The following is a 24,662-nucleotide window of genomic DNA, read 5'->3' as shown; positions in this document are numbered from 1 at the left end:
ACCAATCCACCCTAACCTGCACATCCCTGGGCACTATGGGACAATTTAGCATGGCCAATCCACCCTAACCTGCACATCCCTGGACACTATGGAACAATTTAGCATGGCCAATCCACCCTAACCTGCACATCCCTGGGCACTATGGGACAATTTAGCATGGCCAATCCACCCCAACCTGCAAATCCCTGGAAACTATGCGACAATTTAGCATGGCCAATCCACCCTAACCTGCACATCCCTGGACACTATGGGACAGTTTCCCATGGCCAATCCACCCTAACCTGCACATCCCTGGACACTATGGGACAATTTCCCATGGCCAATCCACCCTAACCTGCACATCCCTGGACACTATGGGACAATTTAGCATGGCCAATCCACCCTAACCTGCACATCCTGGGCACTATGAGACAATTTAGCATGGCGAATCCACCCTAACCTGCACATCCCTGGGAACTATTGGACAAGTTAGCATGGCCAATCCACCCTAACCTGCACATCCTTCGGCACTATGGAACAATTTAGCATGGCCAATCCACCCTAACCTGCACATCCCTTGGCACTATGGGACAATTTAGCATGGCCAATCCACCTAACCTCAACATCCCTGGGCACTATGGACAATTTAACATGGCCAATCCACCCTAACCTGCACATCCTTGGACACTATGGGACAATTTATCATGGCCAATCCACCCTAACCTGCACATCCCTGGGCACTATGGGACAATTTAGCATGGCCAATCCACCCTAACCAGCACATCCCTGGACACTATGGAACAATTTAGCATGGCCAATCCACCCTAACCTGCAAATCCCTGAACACTATGTGACAATGTAACATGGCCAATCCACCCTAACTTGCACATCCCTGGGCACTATGGGTAATTTAGCATGGCCAATCCACCCTAACCTGCACATCCCTGGACACTATGGGACAATTTAGCATGGCCAATCCACCCTAACCTACACATCCCTGGGCACTATGGGACAATTTAGCATGGCCAGTTCCCCCTAACCTACACATCCCTGGGCACTACGGGACAATTTAGCATGGCCAATCCACCCTAACCTGCACATCACCTGGCTGTATGGGACAATTTAGCATGGCCAATCCACCCTAACCTGCACATCCCTGGACACTATAGGACAATGTAGCATGGCCAATCCACCCTAACCTGCACATCCCTGGACACTATGGGACAATTTAGCATGGCCAATCCACCCTAACCTGCACATCCCTGGCTGTATGGGACAATTTAGTATGACCAATCCACCCTAACCTGCACATCCCTGGGCACTATGGGACAATTTAGCATGGCCAAACCACCCTAACCTGCACATCCCTGGACACTATGGGGCAGTTTCCCATGGCCAATCCACCCTAACCTGCACATCCCTGGGCACTATGGGACAATTTCCCATGGCCAATCCACCCTAACCTACACACCTTTGGACTGTGGGACGAAACCGGAGCACCCGGAGGAAACCCCCACAGACACGGGGAGAATGTACAAATTCCACACAGTCGCCCGAGGCTGGAATCGAACCGGGGTCCATGGCGCTTCGTGAATCCTCTCCATCGTAGTAATATCCTTCCTGTAGCTGGGTGCCCAGAACTGGACCAGGACTCTGCACGGTAAAATATTCAAGGTCTTTTCCCTGGGGTCGGGGAGTCCAAAACTAGAGGAGCATAATTTTAGGGTGAGAGGGGAAAGATATAAAAGGGACCTAAGGGGCAACGATTTCACCCAGAGGGTGGTACGTGTATGGAATGAGCTGCCAGAGGATGTGGTGGAGGCTGGTACAATTACAATAGTTAAAAGTCAGCTGTATAGGTATATGAATAGGAAGGGTTTGGAGGGATATGGGCCGGGTGTTGGCAAACAGGACTTCTATAGGATATCTAGACAGCATGGATAAGTTGGGATGAAGGGTCAGTTTCCATGCTGTATGTCTCTCAAATAGACAGGCAGGAGGCTGGGGGAACACAGCAAGGCAGGCAGCACCAGGAGGGACAGGCAGGAGGTTGGGAGAACACAGCAAGGCAGGCAGCATCAGGAGGGACAGGCAGGAGGCTGGGGGAACACAGCAAGGCAGGCAGCATCAGGAGGGACAGGCAGGAGGCTGGGAGAACACAGCAAGGCAGGCAGCATCAGGAGGGACAGGCAGGAGGCTGGGGGAACACAGCAAGGCAGGCAGCATCAGGAGGGACAGGCAGGAGGCTGGGAGAACACAGCAAGGCAGGCAGCATCAGGAGGGACAGGCAGGAGGCTGGGGGAACACAGCAAGGCAGGCAGCATCAGGAGGGACAGGCAGGAGGCTGGGAGAACACAGCAAGGCAGGCAGCACCAGGAGGGACAGGCAGGAGGCTGGGAGAACACAGCAAGGCAGGCAGCATCAGGAGGGACAGGCAGGAGGCTGGAGGGACACAGCAAGGCAGGCAGCATCAGGAGGGACAGGCAGGAGGCTGGGAGAACACAGCAAGGCAGGCAGCATCAGTGGGGACAGGCAGGAGGCTGGGAGAACACAGCAAGGCAGGCAGCATCAGGAGGGACAGGCAGGAGGGTGGGAGAACACAGCAAGGCAGGCAGCATCAGGAGGGACAGGCAGGAGGCTGGGAGAACACAGCAAGGCAGGCAGCATCAGGAGGGACAGGCAGGAGGCTGGGGGAACACAGCAAGGCAGGCAGCATCAGGAGGGACAGGCAGGAGGCTGGGAGAACACAGCAAGGCAGGCAGCATCAGTGGGGACAGGCAGGAGGCTGGGAGAACACAGCAAGGCAGGCAGCATCAGGAGGGACAGGCAGGAGGCTGGGGGAACACAGCAAGGCAGGCAGCATCAGGGGGGACAGGCAGGAGGCTGGGGGAACACAGCAAGGCAGGCAGCACCAGGAGGGACAGGCAGGAGGCTGGGGGAACGCAGCAAGGCAGGCAGCATCAGGAGGGACAGGCAGGAGGCTGGGAGAACACAGCAAGGCAGGCAGCATCAGGAGGGACAGGCAGGAGGCTGGGGGAACACAGCAAGGCAGGCAGCATCGGGAGGGACAGGCAGGAGGCTGGGGGAACACAGCAAGGCAGGCAGCATCAGGAGGGACAGGCAGGAGGCTGGGGGAACACAGCAAGGCAGGCAGCATCAGGAGGGACAGGCAGGAGGCTGGGGGAACACAGCAAGGCAGGCAGCATCAGGAGGGACAGGCAGGAGGGTGGGAGAACACAGCAAGGCAGGCAGCATCAGGAGGGACAGGCAGGAGGCTGGGAGAACACAGCAAGGCAGGCAGCATCAGGAGGGACAGGCAGGAGGCTGGGAGAACACAGCAAGGCAGGCAGCACCAGGAGGGACAGGCAGGAGGCTGGGAGAACACAGCAAGGCAGGCAGCATCAGGAGGGACAGGCAGGAGGCTGGGAGAACACAGCAAGGCAGGCAGCACCAGGAGGGAGAGGCAGGAGGCTGGGGGAACACAGGAAGGCAGGCAGCATCGGGAGGGACAGGCAGGAGGCTGGAGGGACACAGCAAGGCAGGCAGCACCAGGAGGGACAGGCAGGAGGCTGGGAGAACACAGCAAGGCAGGCAGCACCAGGAGGGAGAGGCAGGAGGCTGGGGGAACACAGGAAGGCAGGCAGCATCGGGAGGGACAGGCAGGAGGCTGGAGGGACACAGCAAGGCAGGCAGCATCAGGAGGGACAGGCAGGAGGCTGGAGGGACACAGCAAGGCAGGCAGCATCAGGAGGGACAGGCAGGAGGCTGGAGGGACACAGCAAGGCAGGCAGCATCAGGAGGGACAGGCAGGAGGCTGGGAGAACACAGCAGGACAGGTTGAAAAAGTCCAGCCGGTCAGGCAGTAACCCACGAGCAGGGGAGTCGACATTTTGGGCATAAGCCCTTCATTGGATTCTATCGAGATGTGGAGGAGCCAATTTTGAACTGGGATGTACAAAGCCAAAAATCACACATCTCCAGATTATCGACCAACACGTTGGTCTGGAAGCACAAACTTTCACAATAGGATTCTGTCATATTAGGGATACACGGCATCAATGTAACCGATCAAATATAAGGAGCCAATTTCTGAAGAATTTTCTAACCGTTGTATTTGAGTGATTAGGCGATGTTGACAAACGTCCAAAGGACAAGTGACTTGCAACTGAGAAGAAATCTCGCAAAGCGCATCGAAGTAATGACTCATTTCGGCTTGACACGTGGTCAGGAAGTTCGAGTGGAGTTTAAAATAAACTAGATCTGCTTTTCGATTCAATTTACACTTCTCATCGGAGACCACCACGACATTCTCATGGAGAATCCAACAGAGCAGTCACCGTTTGAGACCTCATCGGTGAGAACTTTTTTCTCAAATTTCATTTGATTCAACAGTTGCTTTTGCCTTAACAGGACGGTAATGGGTTGGATTGATTTATTAATATTTCTCAGGGTCCTCACTGAGTTGGCATTGAACGCATCTATGAGTAAAACTTATTTCACCAGTGGCTACGAACATTTTAAAAATTGATTGGATGACATTCCAAAAAAAAAGGAGCTCAGGAATCATCCCAATCCTTGCATTTGTGTAATAGATGGAGCGATGTTGTTTGGAGGGGAATTGTTATTCTAAAGTTATTCCTACACACATTATGACTCATACAGTGTAGAGTTTGTGGTGTGGTCTAATGTCTGTCTGAGGAGACCCAGTTCTTGAGCACGGGGGGATTCAAATAATTGTAGAAATTGTCCTTAGCTCAGGAGGAGATCCCCTACAGCGTGTTGTATCTGTGCAGGATCTGACATTGGTTCCAATGTGTCCCTCATTCCTGTAACGATTTCTCCGATTGTGCACCTGCCCTCTCCACCAACTTCATTCTTTGGAAGGTTCTTGAGCAAGTATTCCCTCTCAGTGCAGTACGCCCCAGAGCACAGTCACTCTCTGGGTCAAAACACAAATTCATAGAATCGCTACTGTGTGGAAACAGGCCATTCGGCCCAACAGGTCCACACCAACCCCCTTGGGGGCGTAACCCACCCATCCCCATCCCCCTCCCCCCCCCCTCCCCTTTAGCTCTACCGTTACCTCTGACTAATGCACCTAAGCTGCACACTATATGACAATTTCCCATGGCCAATCCACCCTAACCTGCACATCCCAGGGCACTATGGGACAATTTAGCATGGCCAATCCACCCTAACCTGCGCATTTTTGGATTGTGGGAGGAAACCAGAGCACACCCACACAGACACGGGGAGAATGTGCAAACTCCACACAGACAGTTGCCTGAGGCTGGAATCGAACCTGGAACCCTGGTGCTGTGAGGTAGCAGTGCTAACCACTGAGCCACTGTACCATGCCCGCTCTGCGCCTCTCTATTCCTCACCTCTGGCCCTTTGCCCAATTCTTGCCGACCTGTGTCCCTCTGGTGCCTGATTCTCCTACCTCTGGAGAACAGGGGCTCCCACATAGGCCGTACCAGACCCCATCGAAATAATAGCCCTTGATCATAGCACCCACACTGCTTTCAGAGGTGCAGTTCTCAACAAGCTCCAAGACTAACTCCCAGAGATAGGGAGGGGGTGTAGGGGCTGGAGGGGGTTACAGAGATAGGGAGGGGGTGTAGGGGCTGGAGGGGTTACAGAGATAGGGAGGGGGTGTAGGGGCTGGAGGGGGTGACAGAGATAGGGAGGGGGTGTAGGGGCTGGAGGGGGTTACAGAGATAGGGAGGGGGTGTAGGGGCTGGAGGGGGTTACAGAGATAGGGAGGGGGTGTAGGGGCTGGAGGGGGTTACAGAGATAGGGAGGGGGTGTAGGGGCTGGAGGGGAATACAGAGATAGGGAGGGGGTGTAGGGGCTGGAGGGGGTTACAGAGATAGGGAGGGGGTGTAGGGGCTGGAGGGGGTTACAGAGATAGGGAGGGGGTGTAGGGGCTGGAGGAGGTGACAGAGATAGGGAGGGGGTGTAGGGGCTGGAGGAGATGACAGAGATAGGGAGGGGGTGTAGGGGCTGGAGGGGGTTACAGAGATAGGGAGGGGGTGTAGGGGCTGGAGGAGGTGACAGAGATAGGGAGGGGGTGTAGGGGCTGGAGGGGGTTACAGAGATATGGAGGGGGTGTAGGGGCTGGAGGGTGTTACAGAGATAGGGAGGGGGTGTAGGGGCTGGAGGGAATTACAGAGACAGGGAGGGGGTGTAGGGGCTGGAGGGGGTTACAGAGATAGGGAGGGGGTGTAGGGGCTGGAGGAGGTGACAGAGATAGGGAGGGGGTGTAGGGGCTGGAGGGGGTTACAGAGATAGGGAGGGGGTGTAGGGGCTGGAGGGGGTTACAGAGATAGGGAGGGGGTGTAGGGGCTGGAGGGTGTTACGGAGATAGGGAGGGGGTGTAGGGGCTGGAGGGGGGTTACAGAGATAGGGAGGGGGTGTAGGGGCTGGAGGGGGTTACAGAGATAGGGAGGGGGTGTAGGAGCTGGAGGGGGTTACAGAGATAGGGAGGGGGTGTAGGGGCTGGAGGGGGGTTACAGAGATAGGGAGGGGGTGTAGGGGCTGGTGGGGGGTTACAGAGATAGGGAGGGGGTTACAGAGATAGGGAGGGGGTGTAGGGGCTGGAGGGGGGTTACAGAGATAGGGAGGGGGTGTAGGGGCTGGTGGGGGGTTACAGAGATAGGGAGGGGGTGTAGGGGCTGGAGGGGGGTTACAGAGATAGGGAGGGGGTGTAGGGGCTGGAGGGGGTTACAGAGATAGGGAGGGGGTGTAGGGGCTGGAGGGGGTTACAGAGATAGGGAGGGGGTGTAGGGGCTGGAGGGGGTTACAGAGATAGGGAGGGGGTGTAGGGGCTGGAGGAGGTTACAGAGACAGGGAGGGGGTGTAGGGGCTGGAGGAGGTTACAGAGACAGGGAGGGGGTGTAGGGGCTGGAGGGGGTTACAGAGATAGGGAGGGGGTGTAGGGGCTGGAGGGGGTTACAGAGATAGGGAGGGGGTGTAGGGGCTGGAGGGGGTTACAGAGATAGGGAGGGGGTGTAGGGGCTGGAGGGGGTTACAGAGATAGGGAGGGGGTGTAGGGGCTGGAGGAGGTTACAGAGACAGGGAGGGGGTGTAGGGGCTGGAGGAGGTTACAGAGACAGGGAGGGGGTGTAGGGGCTGGAGGGGGTTACAGAGATAGGGAGGGGGTGTAGGGGCTGGGGGGGTTACAGAGATAGGGAGGGAGTGTAGGGGCTGGAGGGGGTTACAGAGATAGGGAGGGGGTGTAGGGGCTGGAGGGGGTGACAGAGATAGGGAGGGGGTGTAGGGGCTGGAGGGGGTTACAGAGATAGAGAGGGGGTGTAGGGGCTGGAGGGGGTTACAGAGATATGGAGGGGGTGTAGGGGCTGGAGGGGGTTACAGAGATAGGGAGGGGGTGTAGGGGCTGGAGGAGGTTACAAAGATAGGGAGGGGGTGTAGAGGCTGGAGGGGGTTACAGAGATAGGGAGGGGGTGTAGGGGCTGGTGGGGGTTACAGAGATAGGGAGGGGGTGTAGGGGCTGGAGGAGGTTACAGAGATAGGGAGGGGGTGTAGGGGCTGGAGGGGGTTACAGAGATAGGGAGGGGGGGTAGGGGCTAGAGGGGGGGTTACAGAGATAGGGAGGGGGTGTCGGGGCTGAAGGGGGTTACAGAGATAGGGAGGGGTGTAGGGGCTGTAGGGGGTTACAGAGATAGGGAGGGGGTGTAGGGGCTGGAGGGTGTTACAGAGATAGGGAGGGGTGTAGGGGTTGGAGGGGATAACAGAGATAGGGAGGGGGTGTAGGCTGCGTGCGTGTATGTGTGTATGAGTGTGTGTGTGACGTGTGTGTGCATGCGTGTGTGTGCGCGCGTGTGTGTATGTGTGTGGGAGTGTGTGTGTGAGTGTGTGTGCGCGTGTGTGTGTGTGAGTGTGTGTGCGCGTGTGTGTGTGTGAGTGCGTGTGTGTGTCTGTGTGTGTGTGTGTCTGTGCGTGTGTGTGTGTGTGTGTGAATGTGCGTGTGTGTGTATGTTTGTGTGTGTGTGTGAGTGTGTGTGTGTGTGTGTCTGTGCGTGTGTGTGTGTGTGTGTGTGAGTGTGTATGTGTGTGTGTGTGTGTGTGTATGTGTGCGCGTGTGTGTGTGTGTGTGTATGTGTGCGCGTGTGTGAGTGTGTGTGAGTGTGTGTGTGTGCGTGAGTGAAGATGATGGGACAATACTGAGTCATGCTCCTCCTTTGGATTTCTATACTTAGCTGCACAGATGTTCTGGACTGAACTGGGTGTTCTGTACAGAGTGAAGAAATACCCTCTCCCTGTGTTAAATTGGAGTTGTTTGAAAGGTGGGGGGAGGGAGGCGCCGTTGGGAACTGTGAATCCACAGGACAGATGCATCCTCCCAGCTGTCAGTCAGATATTCTCCAAATCCTGCCCCTTGAGCCTTCAGCATTTCCTGCTGTGCTCAGGCAGAGAGAGAATTCACCTCCACGTTTGTGATCAGGAATTGGTGAAGGAGTGGTCAAACACAGGGTGGAGAACCAAACTCGCTGCCGACGCTGCCCATCAGGGGAGCACAGGCTCACCCTGACCGGTTCTCAGGACAACAGGGAGTCAGTGGTGGTGGGCTTTCTCTCGGTTGATGAAGGGACCAGCGGGGAGAACAGCTGCGGATGAGAGTGGAGATCCAGGAGAGAGATTAGCAGAAACAGCAAGAGTGAAGGTGTGAGAGAAAAGGAGGAGGTGACAGGACATTAAAACAACAGGAGATGTGGGGAGAGAAGGTGTGATTGACAATTATCACCCACACTGACTGTCTGATGACCCGGTATTGAGTCCCGAAGGCTGGGTGTCACTGGGCAAGATGGCTAATTGTGAGATGCTACATTTTGATAAAACAAACCCGGGAAGGACTTACACATTTCAGGGTGGTGCCCCAGGGGGTGTTTTTGAACACAGAGACCGAGGGTTACACGTACATGGAATCACAGTTAGAGAGGAGGGTTACGAAGCGGTTTTCATGCTGGCCTTCAATGTTCAGACCTTTGAGTAACGGAGTTGGGGATGGCATGTTGAGGTTGAACAGGACATTGGGGAGGCCTCTCAGAGTCACACTTCACCTCTTCAAAGGTGTAGAGTCTGGGGGGGAGGGGGGTTACAGAGATAGGGAGGGGGTGTAGGGGCTGGAGAGGGTTACAGAGATAGGGAGGGGGTGTAGGGGCTGGAGGGGGTTTGGAGACATTGTCTGCCCCAGTCCTGTAGAAGGATTACACTTGAAATGTCAATTTCTCCACCTCCTGATGCTGCCTGCCTTGCTGTGTTCCCCCACCCTCCTGCCTGTCCCTCCTGATGCTGCCTGCCTTGCTGTGTTCTCCCAGTCTCCTGCCTGTCCCTCCTGGTGCTGCCTGCCTTGCTGTGTTCTCCCAGCCTCCTGCCTGTCCCTCCTGATGCTGCCTGCCTTGCTGTGTTCTCCCAGCCTCCTGCCTGTCCCTCCTGGTGCTGCCTGCCTTGCTGTGTTCCCCCACCCTCCTGCCTGTCCCTCCTGATGCTGCCTGCCTTGCTGTGTTCTCCCAGTCTCCTGCCTGTCCCTCCTGGTGCTGCCTGCCTTGCTGTGTTCCCCCAGCCTCCTGCCTGTCCCTCCTGATGCTGCCTGCCTTGCTGTGTTCTCCCAGCCTCCTGCCTGTCCCTCCCGGTGCTGCCTGCGTTGCTGTGTTCTCCCAGCCTCCTGCCTGTCCCTCCTGATGCTGCCTGCCTTGCTGTGTTCCCCCAGCATCCTGCCTGTCCCTCCTGATGCTGCCTGCCTTGCTGTGTTCCTCCAGCCTCCTGCCTGTCCCTCCTGATGCTGCCTGCCTTGCTGTGTTCTCCCAGTCTCCTGCCTGACTTTCAGAAAGCTTTTGATAAAGTCCCACACAAGAGGTTAGTGAGTAAAATTAGGGCGCACGGGATTGGGGGCAAAGTACTAGATTGGATAGAGAATTGGTTGGCTAATAGGAAACAAAGGGTAGTGATTAACGGCTCCATTTCGAAATGGCAGGCAGTGACCAGTGGGGTACCGCAGGGATCCGTGCTGGGACCGCAGCTTTTTACAATATATGTAAATGATATAGAAGATGGTATCAGCAATAACATTAGCAAATTTGCTGATGACACAAAGCTAGGTGGTAGGGTGAAATGTGATGAGGATGTTAGGGGATTACAGGGTGACCTGGACAAGTTAGGTGAGTGGGCAGATGCATGGCAGATGCAGTTTAATGTGGATAAATGTCTGGTTATCCACTTTGGTGGCAAGAACAGGAAGGCAGATTACTACCTCAATGGTATCAAATTAGGTAAAGGGGCTGTTCAGAGAGATCTGGGTGTTCTTGTACACCAGTCAATGAAGGCAAGCATGCAGGTACAGCAGGTCGTGAAGAAGGCTAATAGCATGCTGGCCTTCGTAACAAGAGGGATTGAGTATAGAAGCAAAGAGGTGCTTCTGCAGCTGTACAGGGCCCTGGTGAGACCACACCTGGAGTACTGTGTACAGTTCTGGTCTCCAAATTTGAGGAAAGACATTCTGGCTATTGAGGGAGTGCAGCGTAGGTTCACGAGGTCAATTCCTGGAATGGCAGGATTGCCTTACACGGAAAGACTGAAGCGACTGGGCTTGTATACCCTTGAGTTTAGAAGACTGAGAGGGGATCTGATTGAAACGTATAGGCTTATGAAAGGATTGGACACTCTGGCAGGAGGGAACATATTTCCGTTGATGGGGGAGTGCCGAACCAGAGGACACAACTTAAAAATACGGGGTAGACCATTTAGGACAGAGATGAGGAGAAACTACTTCACACAGAGAGTGGTGGCTGTGTGGAATGCTCTGCCCCAGAGGGCAGTGGAGGCCCAGTCTCTGGATTCTTTTAAGAAAGAATTGGATAGAGCTCTTAAAGATAGTGGAGTCAAGGGGTATGGAGATAAGGCTGGAACAGGATACTAATTAGGAATGATCAGCCATGATCATATTGAATGGCGGTGCAGGCTCGAAGGGCAGAATGGCCTACTCCTGCATCTATTGTCTATTGTCTATTGCTGTGTTCTCCCAGCCTCCTGCCTGTCCCTCCTGGTGCTGCCTGCCTTGCTGTGTTCCCCCACCCTCCTGCCTGTCCCTCGTGATGCTGCCTGCCTTGCTGTGTTCTCCCAGTCTCCTGCCTGTCCCTCCTGGTGCTGCCTGCCTTGCTGTGTTCCCCCAGCCTCCTGCCTGTCCCTCCTGATGCTGCCTGCCTTGCTGTGTTCTCCCAGCCTCCTGCCTGTCCCTCCTGGTGCTGCCTGCCTTGCTGTGTTCTCCCAGCCTCCTGCCTGTCCCTCCTGATGCTGCCTGCCTTGCTGTGTTCTCCCAGTCTCCTGCCTGTCCCTCCTGGTGCTGCCTGCGTTGCTGTGTTCTCCCAGCCTCCTGCCTGTCCCTCCTGATGCTGCCTGCCTTGCTGTGTTCTCCCAGTCTCCTGCCTGTCCCTCCTGGTGCTGCCTGCCTTGCTGTGTTCTCCCAGCCTCCTGCCTGTCCCTCTTGACACTGCCTGCCTTGCTGTGTTCTCCCAGCCTCCTGCCTGTCCCTCCTGATGCTGCCTGCCTTGCTGTGTTCTCCCAACCTCCTGCCTGTCCCTCCTGATGCTGCCTGCCTTGCTGTGTTCTCCCAACCTCCTGCCTGTCCCTCCTGATGCTGCCTGCCTTGCTGTGTTCTCCCAGTCTCCTGCCTGTCCCTCTTGGTGCTGCCTGCCTTGCTGTGTTCTCCCAGCCTCCTGCCTGTCCCTCTTGACACTGCCTGCCTTGCTGTGTTCTCCCAGCCTCCTGCCTGTCCCTCCCGGTGCTGCCTGCCTTGCTGTGTTCCCCCAGCCTCCTGCCTGTCTATTTGTGAGATATACAGCATGCAAACTGACCCTTCATCCCAACTTATCCATGCTGTCTAGATATCCTATAGAAGTCCCATTTGCCAGCACCCGGCCCATATCCCTCCAAACCCTTCCTATCCATATACCCATCCAAATGCCCCTTAAATGTTGCAATTGTACCAGCCTCCACCACATCCTCTGGCAGCTCATTCCATACCCGTACCACCCTCTGGGTGAAAAAGTTACCCCTTAGGTCCGTTTTATATCTTTCCCCTCTCTCCCTAAACCTATGCCCCTCTAGTCCTGGACTCCCCCACCCCAGGGAAACGACCTTGAATATTTTACCGTGAAGAGTCCTGTGTCCAATACTGGTCACCCAGCTACAGGAAGGATATTACTCAGATGGAGAGGATTCACAAAGCGGCTGGGCCCCAGGTTCGATTCCAGCCTCAGGCAACTGACTGTGCGGAGTTTGCACATTCTCCCCGTGTCTGTGGGGGTTTCCTCCGGGTGCTCCGGTTTCCTCCCACAGTCCAAAGATGTGCAGGTTAGGGTGGATTGGCCATGCTAAATTGTCCCATAGTGCCCAGGGATGTGCAGGTTAGGGTGGATAGGCCATGGGAAATTGTCCCATAGTGCCCAGGGATGTTTAAGTTAGGTGCATTAGTCAGGGTTTAATATAGAATTAGGGAGTGGTTCTGGGTGGGTTCCTCTTCGGAGGGTCAGTGTGGGGTTTTGGGGCTGAAGGGCCTGTTTCCATACTGTAGGGAATCTAATCTGATCGATGTTCCTGATGGAGATAAACTGGCTCGTCCGACACTGGGGCTGCCTGGTGACCTGTGGAATCTTGCTGTGCGCTCCTCCGACCGCGCTGTTAGCACCTCACTGCCCCTGACCGTGCGTAATCCCCCCTCTGGAGCTCTCCGTTCCAGTTCTGGTCATCCAGTTACAGGAAGGGTACCGCAAGCGGGAGAGGGTTCCGACGAGATTTACCAGGAAAGGCTGGGACTGTTTTCCCTGGAACCTCACAGACTGAGGTGTGAACAGCAACCCAGCGTTCGCAAACCACAGAGTCGTGGGCAGGTGCTACAGAAATGCAAATGCAACGGGACTGCTTTGTAAATTTCTAAGAACTGAATCTCAGTCCCGAGTAGGTTAATTTGCAAAGTGAGGTACTCTATACCCTGCTGATACATTTACAGCCCACTGTCTTAGATTCTTGGCATGAAATCGTCAACAGCTTAAAGGTTCCATGACTGTGCACATTCAGTGGCATTTCGGATTCGGCTTCTCGGGTGAACTTTGTTCTGGGGACGTTCGCGACAATTTCAGATGCTCAGCATCCATCGACATCTGCCCACGCATTGCGACCTGACTCATCAGGTTCCACAGCACCTCAATTCCGACGACACGTTAACGCTTTCGGATCCAGTCAGACATGGCGGACACAACTTACTGTTGACCAAACTTTGTAACCTTCCAGAAGATATTGGGACCCACGGCCTACAGCGCAAGAGGGGAAAAGGAATCCATGAGGTGGAGCAGAGGCAGAGGGGTTTAGGGAGGGAGGTACTGAGCTCAGTAACACCCCCCCCCTCCCCAACCCCCTGCATGGGCCCCAGTGAGGGAGCGATGGGATTTGGGGGATCCTCCAGATAGGCCGGGTTTGGAGGGGGTTACAGAGATAGGGAGGGGGTGTAGGGGCTGGAGAGGGTTACAGAGATAGGGAGGGGGTGTAGGGGCTGGAGGGGGTTACAGAGATAGGGAGGGGGTGTAGGGGCTGGAGGGGGTTACAGAGATAGGGAGGGGGTGTAGGGGCTGGAAGGGGGTTACAGAGATAGGGAGGGGGTGTAGGGGCTGGAGGGGGTTACAGAGATAGGGAGGGGGTGTAGGGGCTGGAGGGGGTTACAGAGATAGGGAGGGGGTGTAGGGGCTGGAGGGGATTTACAGAGATAGGGAGGGGGTGTAGGGGCTGGAGGGGGTTACAGAGATAGGGAGGGGGTGTAGGGGCTGGAGGGGATTTACAGAGATAGGGAGGGGGTGTAGGGACTGGAGGGGGTTACAGAGATAGGGAGGGGGTGTAGGGTTTGGAGGAGGTTACAGAGATAGGGAGGGGGTGTTGGGGCTGGAGGGGGTTATGGAGATAGGGAGGGGGTGGAGGGGCTGGAGGGGGTTACAGAGATAGGGAGGGGGTGTAGGGGCTGGAGGGGGTTACAGAGATGAGGGGGGGTAGGGGCTGGAGGGGGTTATGGAGATAGGGAGGGGGTGGAGGGGCTGGAGGGGGTTACGGAGATAGGGAGGGGGTGTAGGGGCTGGAGGGGGTTACAGAGATAGGGAGGGGGTGTAGGGGCTGGAGGGGGTTACAGAGATAGGGAGGGGGTGTAGGGGCTGGAGGGGGTTACAGAGATAGGGAGGGGGTGTAGGGGCTGGAGGGGTTACCGAGATAGGGAGGGGGTGTAGGGGCTGGAGGGGGTTACAGAGATAGGGAGGGGGTGTAGGGGCTGGAGGGGGGTTACAGAGATAGGGAGGGGGTGTAGGGGCTGGAGGGGGTTACAGAGATAGGGAGGGGGTGTAGGGGCTGGAGGGGGTTACAGAGATAGGGAGGGGGTGTAGGGGCTAGAGGGGGTTACAGAGATAGGGAGGGGGTGTAGGGGCTGGAGGGGGTTACAGAGATAGGGAGGGGTGTAGGGGCTAGAGGGGGTTACAGAGATAGGGAGGGGGTGTAGGGGCTGGAGGGGGGTTACAGAGATAGGGAGGGGTGCTGGTAACAGAAGATGGCTACCGGTCCTGTATTGCTCTCTGTCAGAGTACATCACCGTTTGATGGGTTTAGTGTCTCCCCTCCATGCCGCGTTTACACTGAGTGTGTGCAGGAATAGTGAGCTGCTAAATTACTGACACTCCCTGTGTGTGCTCGCACGGTGATAATAGTGAGATGAGATCCCCATCTCTGCATCTAGACCTTTGACTTACTTTTATTAATATTGCTTCCATTCATCAGCACTGAGTCTTTACCTTCCTATCTGCCTCGTGTCTGTGATGCAGATACCACTCCAGCCTGTTTCGTCAGCAGCTTGACTCTGAACACAGGCTGGGGCCACCTCAGTCAGTGCCGAAACACCAGCCTGTACCCCTCGCTGTTGATTCTAGCTCTCTCTGTCGGTCTGCTCTCTCTGTCTGAATCTGGAACCTGCCTTCACAGTCCCACTGCACTCGAACACCAGATGACCTATTCCTGTGTGAGATTTCCCGATGAATTTCCCAAACTTTCTTCTGAAAGTGAGTGATTGCCCCACTGAGCTCCTGGCCAACTCCTCTAAATTAAGAATGATAACGTCCTCCCTGCAATTTATACCCAACAGAATATGATTTGCGAATCAATGAATGAATGAAGCTCTGACCCTCCGACAGTGCGGCGCTCCCTCAGCACTGACCCTCCGACAGTGCCCACTCCCTCAGCACTGACCCTCTGACAATGCGGTACTCCCTCAGCACTGACCCTCCGACAGTGCGGCACTCCCTCAGCACTGAACCTCCGACAGTGCCCACTCCCTCAGCACTGACCCTCCGACAGTGCCCACTCCCTCAGCACTGACCCTCTGACAGTGCGGTACTCCCTCAGCACTGACCCTCCGACAGTGCGGCACTCCCTCAGCACTGACCCTCCGACAGTGCGGCACTCCCTCAGCACTGAACCTCCGACAGTGCGGCACTCCCTCAGCACTGAACCTCCGACAGTGCCCACTCCCTCAGCACTGACCCTCCGACAGTGCCCACTCCCTCAGCACTGACCCTCTAACAGTGCGGTACTCCCTCAGCACTGACCCTCCGACAGTGCGGCACTCCCTCAGCACTGACCCTCCGACAGTGCCCACTCCCTCAGCACTGACCCTCCGACAGTGCCCACTCCCTCAGCACTGACCCTCTGACAGTGCGGTACTCCCTCAGCACTGACCCTCTGACAGTGCGGTGCCCCCTCAGCACTGACCCTCTGACAGTGCAGCACTCCCTCAGCACTGACCCTCCGACAGTGCAGCACTCCCTCAGCACTGACACTCCGACAGTGCAGCACTCCCTCAGCACTGACCCTCCCACAGTGCAGCACTCCCTCAGCACTGACCCTCCGACAGTGCAGCACTCCCTCAGCACTGACCCTCCCACAGTGCAGCACTCCCTCAGCACTGACACTCCGACAGTGCAGCACTCCCTCAGCACTGACCCTCCCACAGTGCAGCACTCCCTCAGCACTGACCCTCCAACAGTGCGGCGCTCCCTCAGCACTGACCCTCCGACAGTGCGGTACTCCCTCAGCACTGATCCTCCGACAGTGCGGCACTCCCTCAGCACTGACACTCTGACAGTGCTGCACTCCCTCAGCACTGACCCTCTGACAATGCGGCACTCCCTCAGCACTGACCCTCTGACAGTGCGGTGCTCCCTCAGCAGTGACCCTCTGACAGTGCAGCACTCCCTCAGCACTGACCCTCCGACAGTGCGGTACTCCCTCAGCACTGACCCTCCGACAGTGCGGCACTCCCTCAGCACTGACCCTCCCACAGTGCGGCACTCCCTCAGCTCTGACCATCCGACAGTGCGGCACTCCCTCAGCACTGACCCTCCGACAGTGCCCACTCCCTCAGCACTGACCCTCCGACAGTGCCCACTCCCTCAGCACTGACCCTCTGACAGTGCGGTACTCCCTCAGCACTGACCCTCTGACAGTGCGGTGCCCCCTCAGCACTGACCCTCTGACAGTGCAGCACTCCCTCAGCACTGACCCTCCGACAGTGCGGCACTCCCTCAGCACTGACACTCCGACAGTGCAGCACTCCCTCAGCACTGACCCTCCCACAGTGCAGCACTCCCTCAGCACTGACCCTCCGACAGTGCGGCACTCCCTCAGCACTGACACTCCGACAGTGCAGCACTCCCTCAGCACTGACCCTCCCACAGTGCAGCACTCCCTCAGCACTGACCCTCCAACAGTGCGGCGCTCCCTCAGCACTGACCCTCCGACAGTGCGGTACTCCCTCAGCACTGATCCTCCGACAGTGCGGCACTCCCTCAGCACTGACACTCTGACAGTGCTGCACTCCCTCAGCACTGACCCTCTGACAATGCGGCACTCCCTCAGCACTGACCCTCTGACAGTGCGGTGCTCCCTCAGCAGTGACCCTCTGACAGTGCAGCACTCCCTCAGCACTGACCCTCCGACAGTGCGGTACTCCCTCAGCACTGACCCTCCGACAGTGCGGCACTCCCTCAGCACTGACCCTCCGACAGTGCAGCACTCCCTCAGCACTGACCCTCCCACAGTGCAGCACTCCCTCAGCACTGACCCTCCCACAGTGCAGCACTCCCTCAGCACTGACCCTCCGACAGTGCAGCACTCCCTAAGCACTGACCCTCCGACAGTGCGGCACTCCCTCAGCTCTGACCATCCGACAGTGCAGCACTCCCTCAGCACTGACCCTCCGACAGTGCCCACTCCCTCAGCACTGACCCTCCGACAGTGCAGCACTCCCTCAGCACTGACCCTCTGACAGTGCGGTACTCCCTCAGCACTGACACTCCGACAGAGCGGCACTCCCTCAGCACTGACCCTCCGACAGTGCCCACTCCCTCAGCACTGACCCTCTGACAGTGCAGCACTCCCTCAGCACTGACCCTCCGACAGTGGGGCACTCCCTCAGCACTGACACTCTGACAGTGCAGCACTCCCTCAGCACTGACCCTCCCACAGTGCAGCACTCCCTCAGCACTGACCCTCCGACAGTGCAGCACTCCCTCAGCACTGACCCTCCGACAGTGCCCACTCCCTCAGCACTGACCCTCCGACAGTGCCACTCCCTCAGCACTGACCCTCTGACAGTGCGGTACTCCCTCAGCACTGACCCTCCGACAGTGCCCACTCCCTCAGCACTGACCCTCCGACAGTGCCCACTCCCTCAGCACTGACCCTCCGACAGTGCGGCATTCCCTCAGCACTGACCCGCCGACAGTGTGGCACTCCCTCAGCACTGACCCTCCGACAGTGCGGTACTCCCTCAGCACTGACACTCCGACAGTGCAGCACTCCCTCAGCACTGACCCTCCCACAGTGCAGCACTGCCTCAGCACTGACCCTCCGACAGTGCAGCACTCCCTCAGCACTGACCCTCCAACAGTGGGGCGCTCCCTCAGCACTGACCCTCCGACAGTGCGGTACTCCCTCAGCACTGATCCTGCGACAGTGCGGCACTCCCTCAGCACTGACACTCTGACAGTGCTGCACTCCCTCAGCACTGAACCTCTGACAATGCGGCACACCCTCAGCACTGCCCCTCTGACAGTGCGGTGCTCCCTCAGCACTGACCCTCTGACAGTGCAGCACTCCCTCAGCACTGACCCTCCGACAGTGCGGTACTCCCTCAGCATTGACCCTCCGACAGTGCGGCACTCCCTCAGCACTGACCCTCCGACAGTGCAGCACTCCCTCAGCACTGACCCTCCCACAGTGCAGCACTCCCTCAGCACTGACCCTCCCACAGTGCAGCACTCCCTCAGCACTGACCCTCCGACAGTGCAGCACTCCCTAAGCACTGACCCTCCGACAGTGCGGCACACCCTCAGCACTGACCCTCCGACAGTGCGGCACTCCCTCAGCACTGACCCTCCGACAGTGCGGCACTCCCTAAGCACTGACCCTCCGACAGTGCCCACTCCCTCAGCACTGACCCTCCGACAGTGCCCACTCCCTAAGCACTGACCCTCCGACAGTGCAGCACTCCCTAAGCACTGACCCTCCGACAGTGCCCACTTCCTCAGCACTGACCCTCCGACAGTGCGGCGCTCCCTCAGCACTGACCCTCCGACAGTGCAGCACTCCCTCAGCACTGACCCTCCGACAGTGCAGCACTCCCTCAGCACTGACCCTCCAACAGTGCAGCACTCCCTAAGCACTGACCCTCCGACAGTGCGGCACACCCTAAGCACTGACCCTCCGACAGTGCGGCACACCCTCAGCACTGACCCTCCGACAGTGCCCAATTCCTCAGCACTGACCCTCCGACAGTGCAGCACTCCCTCAGCACTGACCCTCCCACAGTGCAGCACTCCCTAAGCACTGACCCTCCGACAGTGCAGCACTCCCTAAGCACTGACCCTCCGACAGTGCCCACTCCCTCAGCACTGACCCTCCGACAGTGCAGCACTCCCTAAGCACTGACCCTCCGACAGTGCGGCACTCCCTCAGCACTGACCCTCCGACAGTGCGGCACACCCTCAGCACTGACCCTCCGACAGTGCCCAATTCCTCAGCACTGACCCTCCGACAGTGCGGCACTCCCTCAGCACTGACCCTCCGACAGTGCAGCACTCCCTCAGCACTGACCATCCCACAGTGAAGCACTCCCTCAGCACTGACCCTCCGACAGTGCAGCACTCCCTCAGCACTGACCCTCCGACAGTGCGGCACACCCTCATCACTGACCCTCCGACAGTGCAGCACTACCTAAGCACTGACCCTCCGACAGTGCCCACTTCCTCAGCACTGACCCTCCGACAGTGCGGCGCTCCCTCAGCACTGACCCTCCGACAGTGCCCACTTCCTCAGCACTGACCCTCTGACAGTGCGGTACTCCCTCATCACTGACCCTCCGACAGTGCCCACTCCCTCAGCACTGACCCTCCAACAGTGCCCACTCCTTCAGCACTGACCCTCCGACAGTGCGGCATTCCCTCAGCACTGACCCTCCGACAGTGTGGCACTCCCTCAGCACTGACCCTCCGACAGTGCAGCGCTCCCTCAGCACTGACCCTCCGACAGTGCGGCGCTCCCTCAGCACTGACCCTCCGACAGTGCGGTACTCCCTCAGCACTGATCCTCCGACAGTGCGGCACTCCCTCAGCACTGACACTCTGACAGTGCTGCACTCCCTCAGCACTGACCCTCTGACAATGCGGCACTCCCTCAGCACTGACCCTCTGACAGTGCGGTGCCCCCTCAGCACTGACCCTCTGACAGTGCAGCACTCCCTCAGCACTGACCCTCCGACAGTGCGGTACTCCCTCAGCACTGACCCTCCGACAGTGCGGCACTCCCTCAGCACTGACACTCCGACAGTTCAGCACTCCCTCAGCACTGACCCTCCCACAGTGCAGCACTCCCTCAGCACTGACCCTCCCACAGTGCAGCACTCCCTCAGCACTGACCCTCCAACAGTGCGGCGCTCCCTCAGCACTGACCCTCCGACAGTGCGGTACTCCCTCAGCACTGATCCTCCGACAGTGCGGCACTCCCTCAGCACTGACACTCTGACAGTGCTGCACTCCCTCAGCACTGACCCTCTGACAATGCGGCACTCCCTCAGCACTGACCCTCTGACAGTGTGGTGCTCCCTCAGCACTGACCCTCTGACAGTGCAGCACTCCCTCAGCACTGACCATCCGACAGTGCGGTACTCCCTCAGCACTGACCCTCCGACAGTGCGGCACTCCCTCAGCACTGACCCTCCGACAGTGCAGCACTCCCTCAGCACTGACCCTCCGACAGTGCAGCACTCCCTCAGCACTGACCCTCCGACAGTGCGGCACTCCCTAAGCACTGACCCTCCGACAGTGCGGCACTCCCTCAGCACTGACCCTCCCACAGTGCGGCACTCCCTCAGCTCTGACCCTCCGACAGTGCGGCACTCCCTCAGCACTGACCCTCCGACAGTGCGGCGCTCCCTCAGCACTGACCCTCCGACAGTGCAGCACTCCCTCAGCACTGACCCTCCGACAGTGCGGCACTCCCTCAGCACTGACCCTCCGACAGTGCGGCACTCCCTAAGCACTGACCCTCCGACAGTGCCCACTCCCTCAGCACTGACCCTCTGACAGTGCCCACTCCCTAAGCACTGACCCTCCGACAGTGCAGGACTCCCTAAGCACTGACCCTCCGACAGTGCCCACTTCCTCAGCGCTGACCCTCCGACAGTGCGGCACTCCCTCAGCACTGACCCTCCGACAGTGCCCACTTCCTCAGCACTGACCCTCCGACAGTGCCCACTCCCTAAGCACTGACCCTCCGACAGTGCAGCACTACCTAAGCACTGACCCTCCGACAGTGCCCACTTCCTCAGCGCTGACCCTCCAACAGTGCAGCACTCCCTCAGCACTGACCCTCCGACAGTGCCCACTTCCTCAGCGCTGACCCTCCGACAGTCCAGCACTCCCTAAGCACTGACCCTCCGACAGTGCGGCACACCCTCAGCACTGACCCTCCGACACTGCGGCACACCCTCAGCACTGACCCTCCGACAGTGCCCAATTCCTCAGCACTGACCCTCCGACAGTGCGGCACTCCCTCAGCACTGACCCTCCGACAGTGCAGCACTCCCTCAGCACTGACCCTCCCACAGTGCAGCACTCCCTCAGCACTGACCCTCCGACAGTGCAGCACTCCCTCAGCACTGACCCTCCGACAGTGCGGCACACCCTCAGCACTGACCCTCCGACAGTGCAGCACTCCCTAAGCACTGACCCTCCGACAGTGCCCACTTCCTCAGCACTGACCCTCCGACAGTGCGGCGCTCCCTCAGCACTGACCCTCCGACAGTGCAGCACTCCCTCAGCACTGACCCTCCGACAGAGCGGCACTCCCTCAGCACTGACCCTCCGACAGTGCAGCACTCCCTAAGCACTGACCCTCCGACAGTGCCCACTTCCTCAGCACTGACCCTCCGACAGTGCGGCGCTCCCTCAGCACTGACCCTCCGACAGTGCAGCACTCCCTCAGCACTGACCCTCCGACAGTGCAGCACTCCCTCAGCACTGACCCTCCAACAGTGCAGCACTCCCTAAGCACTGACCCTCCGACAGTGCGGCACACCCTCAGCACTGACCCTCCGACAGTGCAGCACTCCCTAAGCACTGACCCTCCGACAGTGCAGCACTCCCTCAGCACTGACCCTCCGACAGTGCGGCACACCCTCAGCACTGACCCTCCGACAGTGCGGCACTCCCTCAGCACTGACCCTCCGACAGTGCCCACTTCCTCAGCACTGACCCTCCGACAGTGCGGCGCTCCCTCAGCACTGACCCTCCGACAGTGCAGCACTCCCTCAGCACTGACCCTCCAACAGTGCAGCACCCCCTAAGCACTGACCCTCCGACAGTGCGGCACACCCTCAGCACTGACCCTCCGACAGTCCAGCACTCCCTAAGCACTGACCCTCCGACAGTGCGGCACACCCTCAGCACTGACCCTCCGACAGTGCAGCACTCCCTAAGCACTGACCCTCCGACAGTGCGGTACTCCCTCAGCACTGACCCTCCGACAGTGCGGCACACCCTCAGCACTGACCCTCCGACAGTGCGGCACAGCCTCAGCACTGACCCTCCGACAGTGCAGCACTCCCTAAGCACTGACCCTCCGACAGTGCGGCACACCCTCAGCACTGACCCTCCGACAGTGCCCACTTCCTCAGCACTGACCCTCCGACAGTGCAGCACTCCCTCAGCACTGACCCTCCCACAGTGCAGCACTCCCTCAGCACTGAACCTCCGACAGTGCAGCACTCCCTAAGCACTGACCCTCCGACAGTGCGGCACACCCTCAGCACTGACCCTCCGACAGTGCCCACTTCCTCAGCACTGACCCTCCGACAATGCGGCGCTCCCTCAGCACTGACCCTCCGACAGTGCGGCACACCCTCAGTGCTGACCCTCCGACAGTGCCCACTCCCTCAGCACTGACCCTCCGACAGTGCCCACTTCCTCAGCACTGACCCTCCCACAGTGCGGTACTCACTCAGCGCTGACCATCCGACAGTGCCCACTCCCTCAGCTCTGACCCTCCGACAGTGTGGCGCTCCCTCAGCACTGACCCTCCGACAGTACGGTGCTCCCTCAGCACTGACCCTCTGACAATGCGGCAAGCCCTCAGCACTGACCCTCTGACAGTGCGGTGCTCCCTCAGCACTGACCCTCTGACAGTGCGGTACTCTCTCAGCACTGACCCTCCGACAGTGCAGCACTCCCTCAGCACTGACCCTCCCACAGTGCAGCACTCCCTCAGCACTGACCCCCCGACAGTGCCCACACCCTCTGCACTGACCCTCCGACAGTGCGGCACTCCCTCAGCACTGACCCTCCGACAGTGCCCACTTCCTCAGCACTGACCCTCCCACAGTGCGGTACTCACTCAGCGCTGACCCTCCGACAGTGCCCACTCCCTCAGCTCTGACCCTCCGACAGTGTGGCGCTCCCTCAGCACTGACCCTCCGACAGTACGGTGCTCCCTCAGCACTGACCCTCTGACAATGCGGCAAGCCCTCAGCACTGACCCTCTGACAGTGCGGTGCTCCCTCAGCACTGACCCTCTGACAGTGCAGCACTCCCTCAGCACTGACCCTCCGACAGTGCCCACTCCCTCAGCACTGACCCTCCGACAGTGCCCACTCCCTCAGCACTGACCCTCCGACAGTGCGGCATTCCCTCAGCACTGACCCGCCGACAGTGTGGCACTCCCTCAGCACTGACCCTCCGACAGTGCGGTACTCCCTCAGCACTGACACTCCGACAGTGCAGCACTCCCTCAGCACTGACCCTCCCACAGTGCAGCACTGCCTCAGCACTGACCCTCCGACAGTGCAGCACTCCCTCAGCACTGACCCTCCAACAGTGGGGCGCTCCCTCAGCACTGACCCTCCGACAGTGCGGTACTCCCTCAGCACTGATCCTGCGACAGTGCGGCACTCCCTCAGCACTGACACTCTGACAGTGCTGCACTCCCTCAGCACTGAACCTCTGACAATGCGGCACACCCTCAGCACTGCCCCTCTGACAGTGCGGTGCTCCCTCAGCACTGACCCTCTGACAGTGCAGCACTCCCTCAGCACTGACCCTCCGACAGTGCGGTACTCCCTCAGCATTGACCCTCCGACAGTGCGGCACTCCCTCAGCACTGACCCTCCGACAGTGCAGCACTCCCTCAGCACTGACCCTCCCACAGTGCAGCACTCCCTCAGCACTGACCCTCCCACAGTGCAGCACTCCCTCAGCACTGACCCTCCGACAGTGCAGCACTCCCTAAGCACTGACCCTCCGACAGTGCGGCACACCCTCAGCACTGACCCTCCGACAGTGCGGCACTCCCTCAGCACTGACCCTCCGACAGTGCGGCACTCCCTCAGCACTGACCCTCCGACAGTGCGGCACTCCCTAAGCACTGACCCTCCGACAGTGCCCACTCCCTCAGCACTGACCCTCCGACAGTGCCCACTCCCTAAGCACTGACCCTCCGACAGTGCAGCACTCCCTAAGCACTGACCCTCCGACAGTGCCCACTTCCTCAGCACTGACCCTCCGACAGTGCGGCGCTCCCTCAGCACTGACCCTCCGACAGTGCAGCACTCCCTCAGCACTGACCCTCCGACAGTGCAGCACTCCCTCAGCACTGACCCTCCAACAGTGCAGCACTCCCTAAGCACTGACCCTCCGACAGTGCGGCACACCCTAAGCACTGACCCTCCGACAGTGCGGCACACCCTCAGCACTGACCCTCCGACAGTGCGGCGCTCCCTCAGCACTGACCCTCCGACAGTGCCCAATTCCTCAGCACTGACCCTCCGACAGTGCAGCACTCCCTCAGCACTGACCCTCCCACAGTGCAGCACTCCCTAAGCACTGACCCTCCGACAGTGCAGCACTCCCTAAGCACTGACCCTCCGACAGTGCCCACTCCCTCAGCACTGACCCTCCGACAGTGCAGCACTCCCTAAGCACTGACCCTCCGACAGTGCGGCACTCCCTCAGCACTGACCCTCCGACAGTGCGGCACACCCTCAGCACTGACCCTCCGACAGTGCCCAATTCCTCAGCACTGACCCTCCGA

The 24,662-nt window shown here is 58.6% G+C and overlaps 1 protein-coding gene across 2 annotated transcripts in view; it reads left to right on the top strand.

Annotated features, from left to right (window-relative positions):
* Positions 1-4,274: 4,274 nt before the first annotated feature.
* The window catches only part of LOC140458860 (C-X-C chemokine receptor type 3-like), a 46,965-nt gene continuing 26,577 nt past the window's right edge, over positions 4,275-24,662 (top strand). For both annotated transcript variants that reach the window (XM_072553555.1, XM_072553554.1), the window contains exon 1: positions 4,275-4,333. In XM_072553555.1, coding sequence (XP_072409656.1) covers positions 4,292-4,333 — 42 coding nt within the window. In that variant the 5' untranslated portion in view covers positions 4,275-4,291. The remainder of the gene's footprint in view (positions 4,334-24,662) is intronic.

Source organism: Chiloscyllium punctatum, chromosome 34 (assembly GCF_047496795.1).
Source record: "Chiloscyllium punctatum isolate Juve2018m chromosome 34, sChiPun1.3, whole genome shotgun sequence".
NCBI classification, from domain to species: domain Eukaryota; kingdom Metazoa; phylum Chordata; class Chondrichthyes; order Orectolobiformes; family Hemiscylliidae; genus Chiloscyllium; species Chiloscyllium punctatum.
This window is presented reverse-complemented; position numbering and strand designations above follow the sequence as displayed.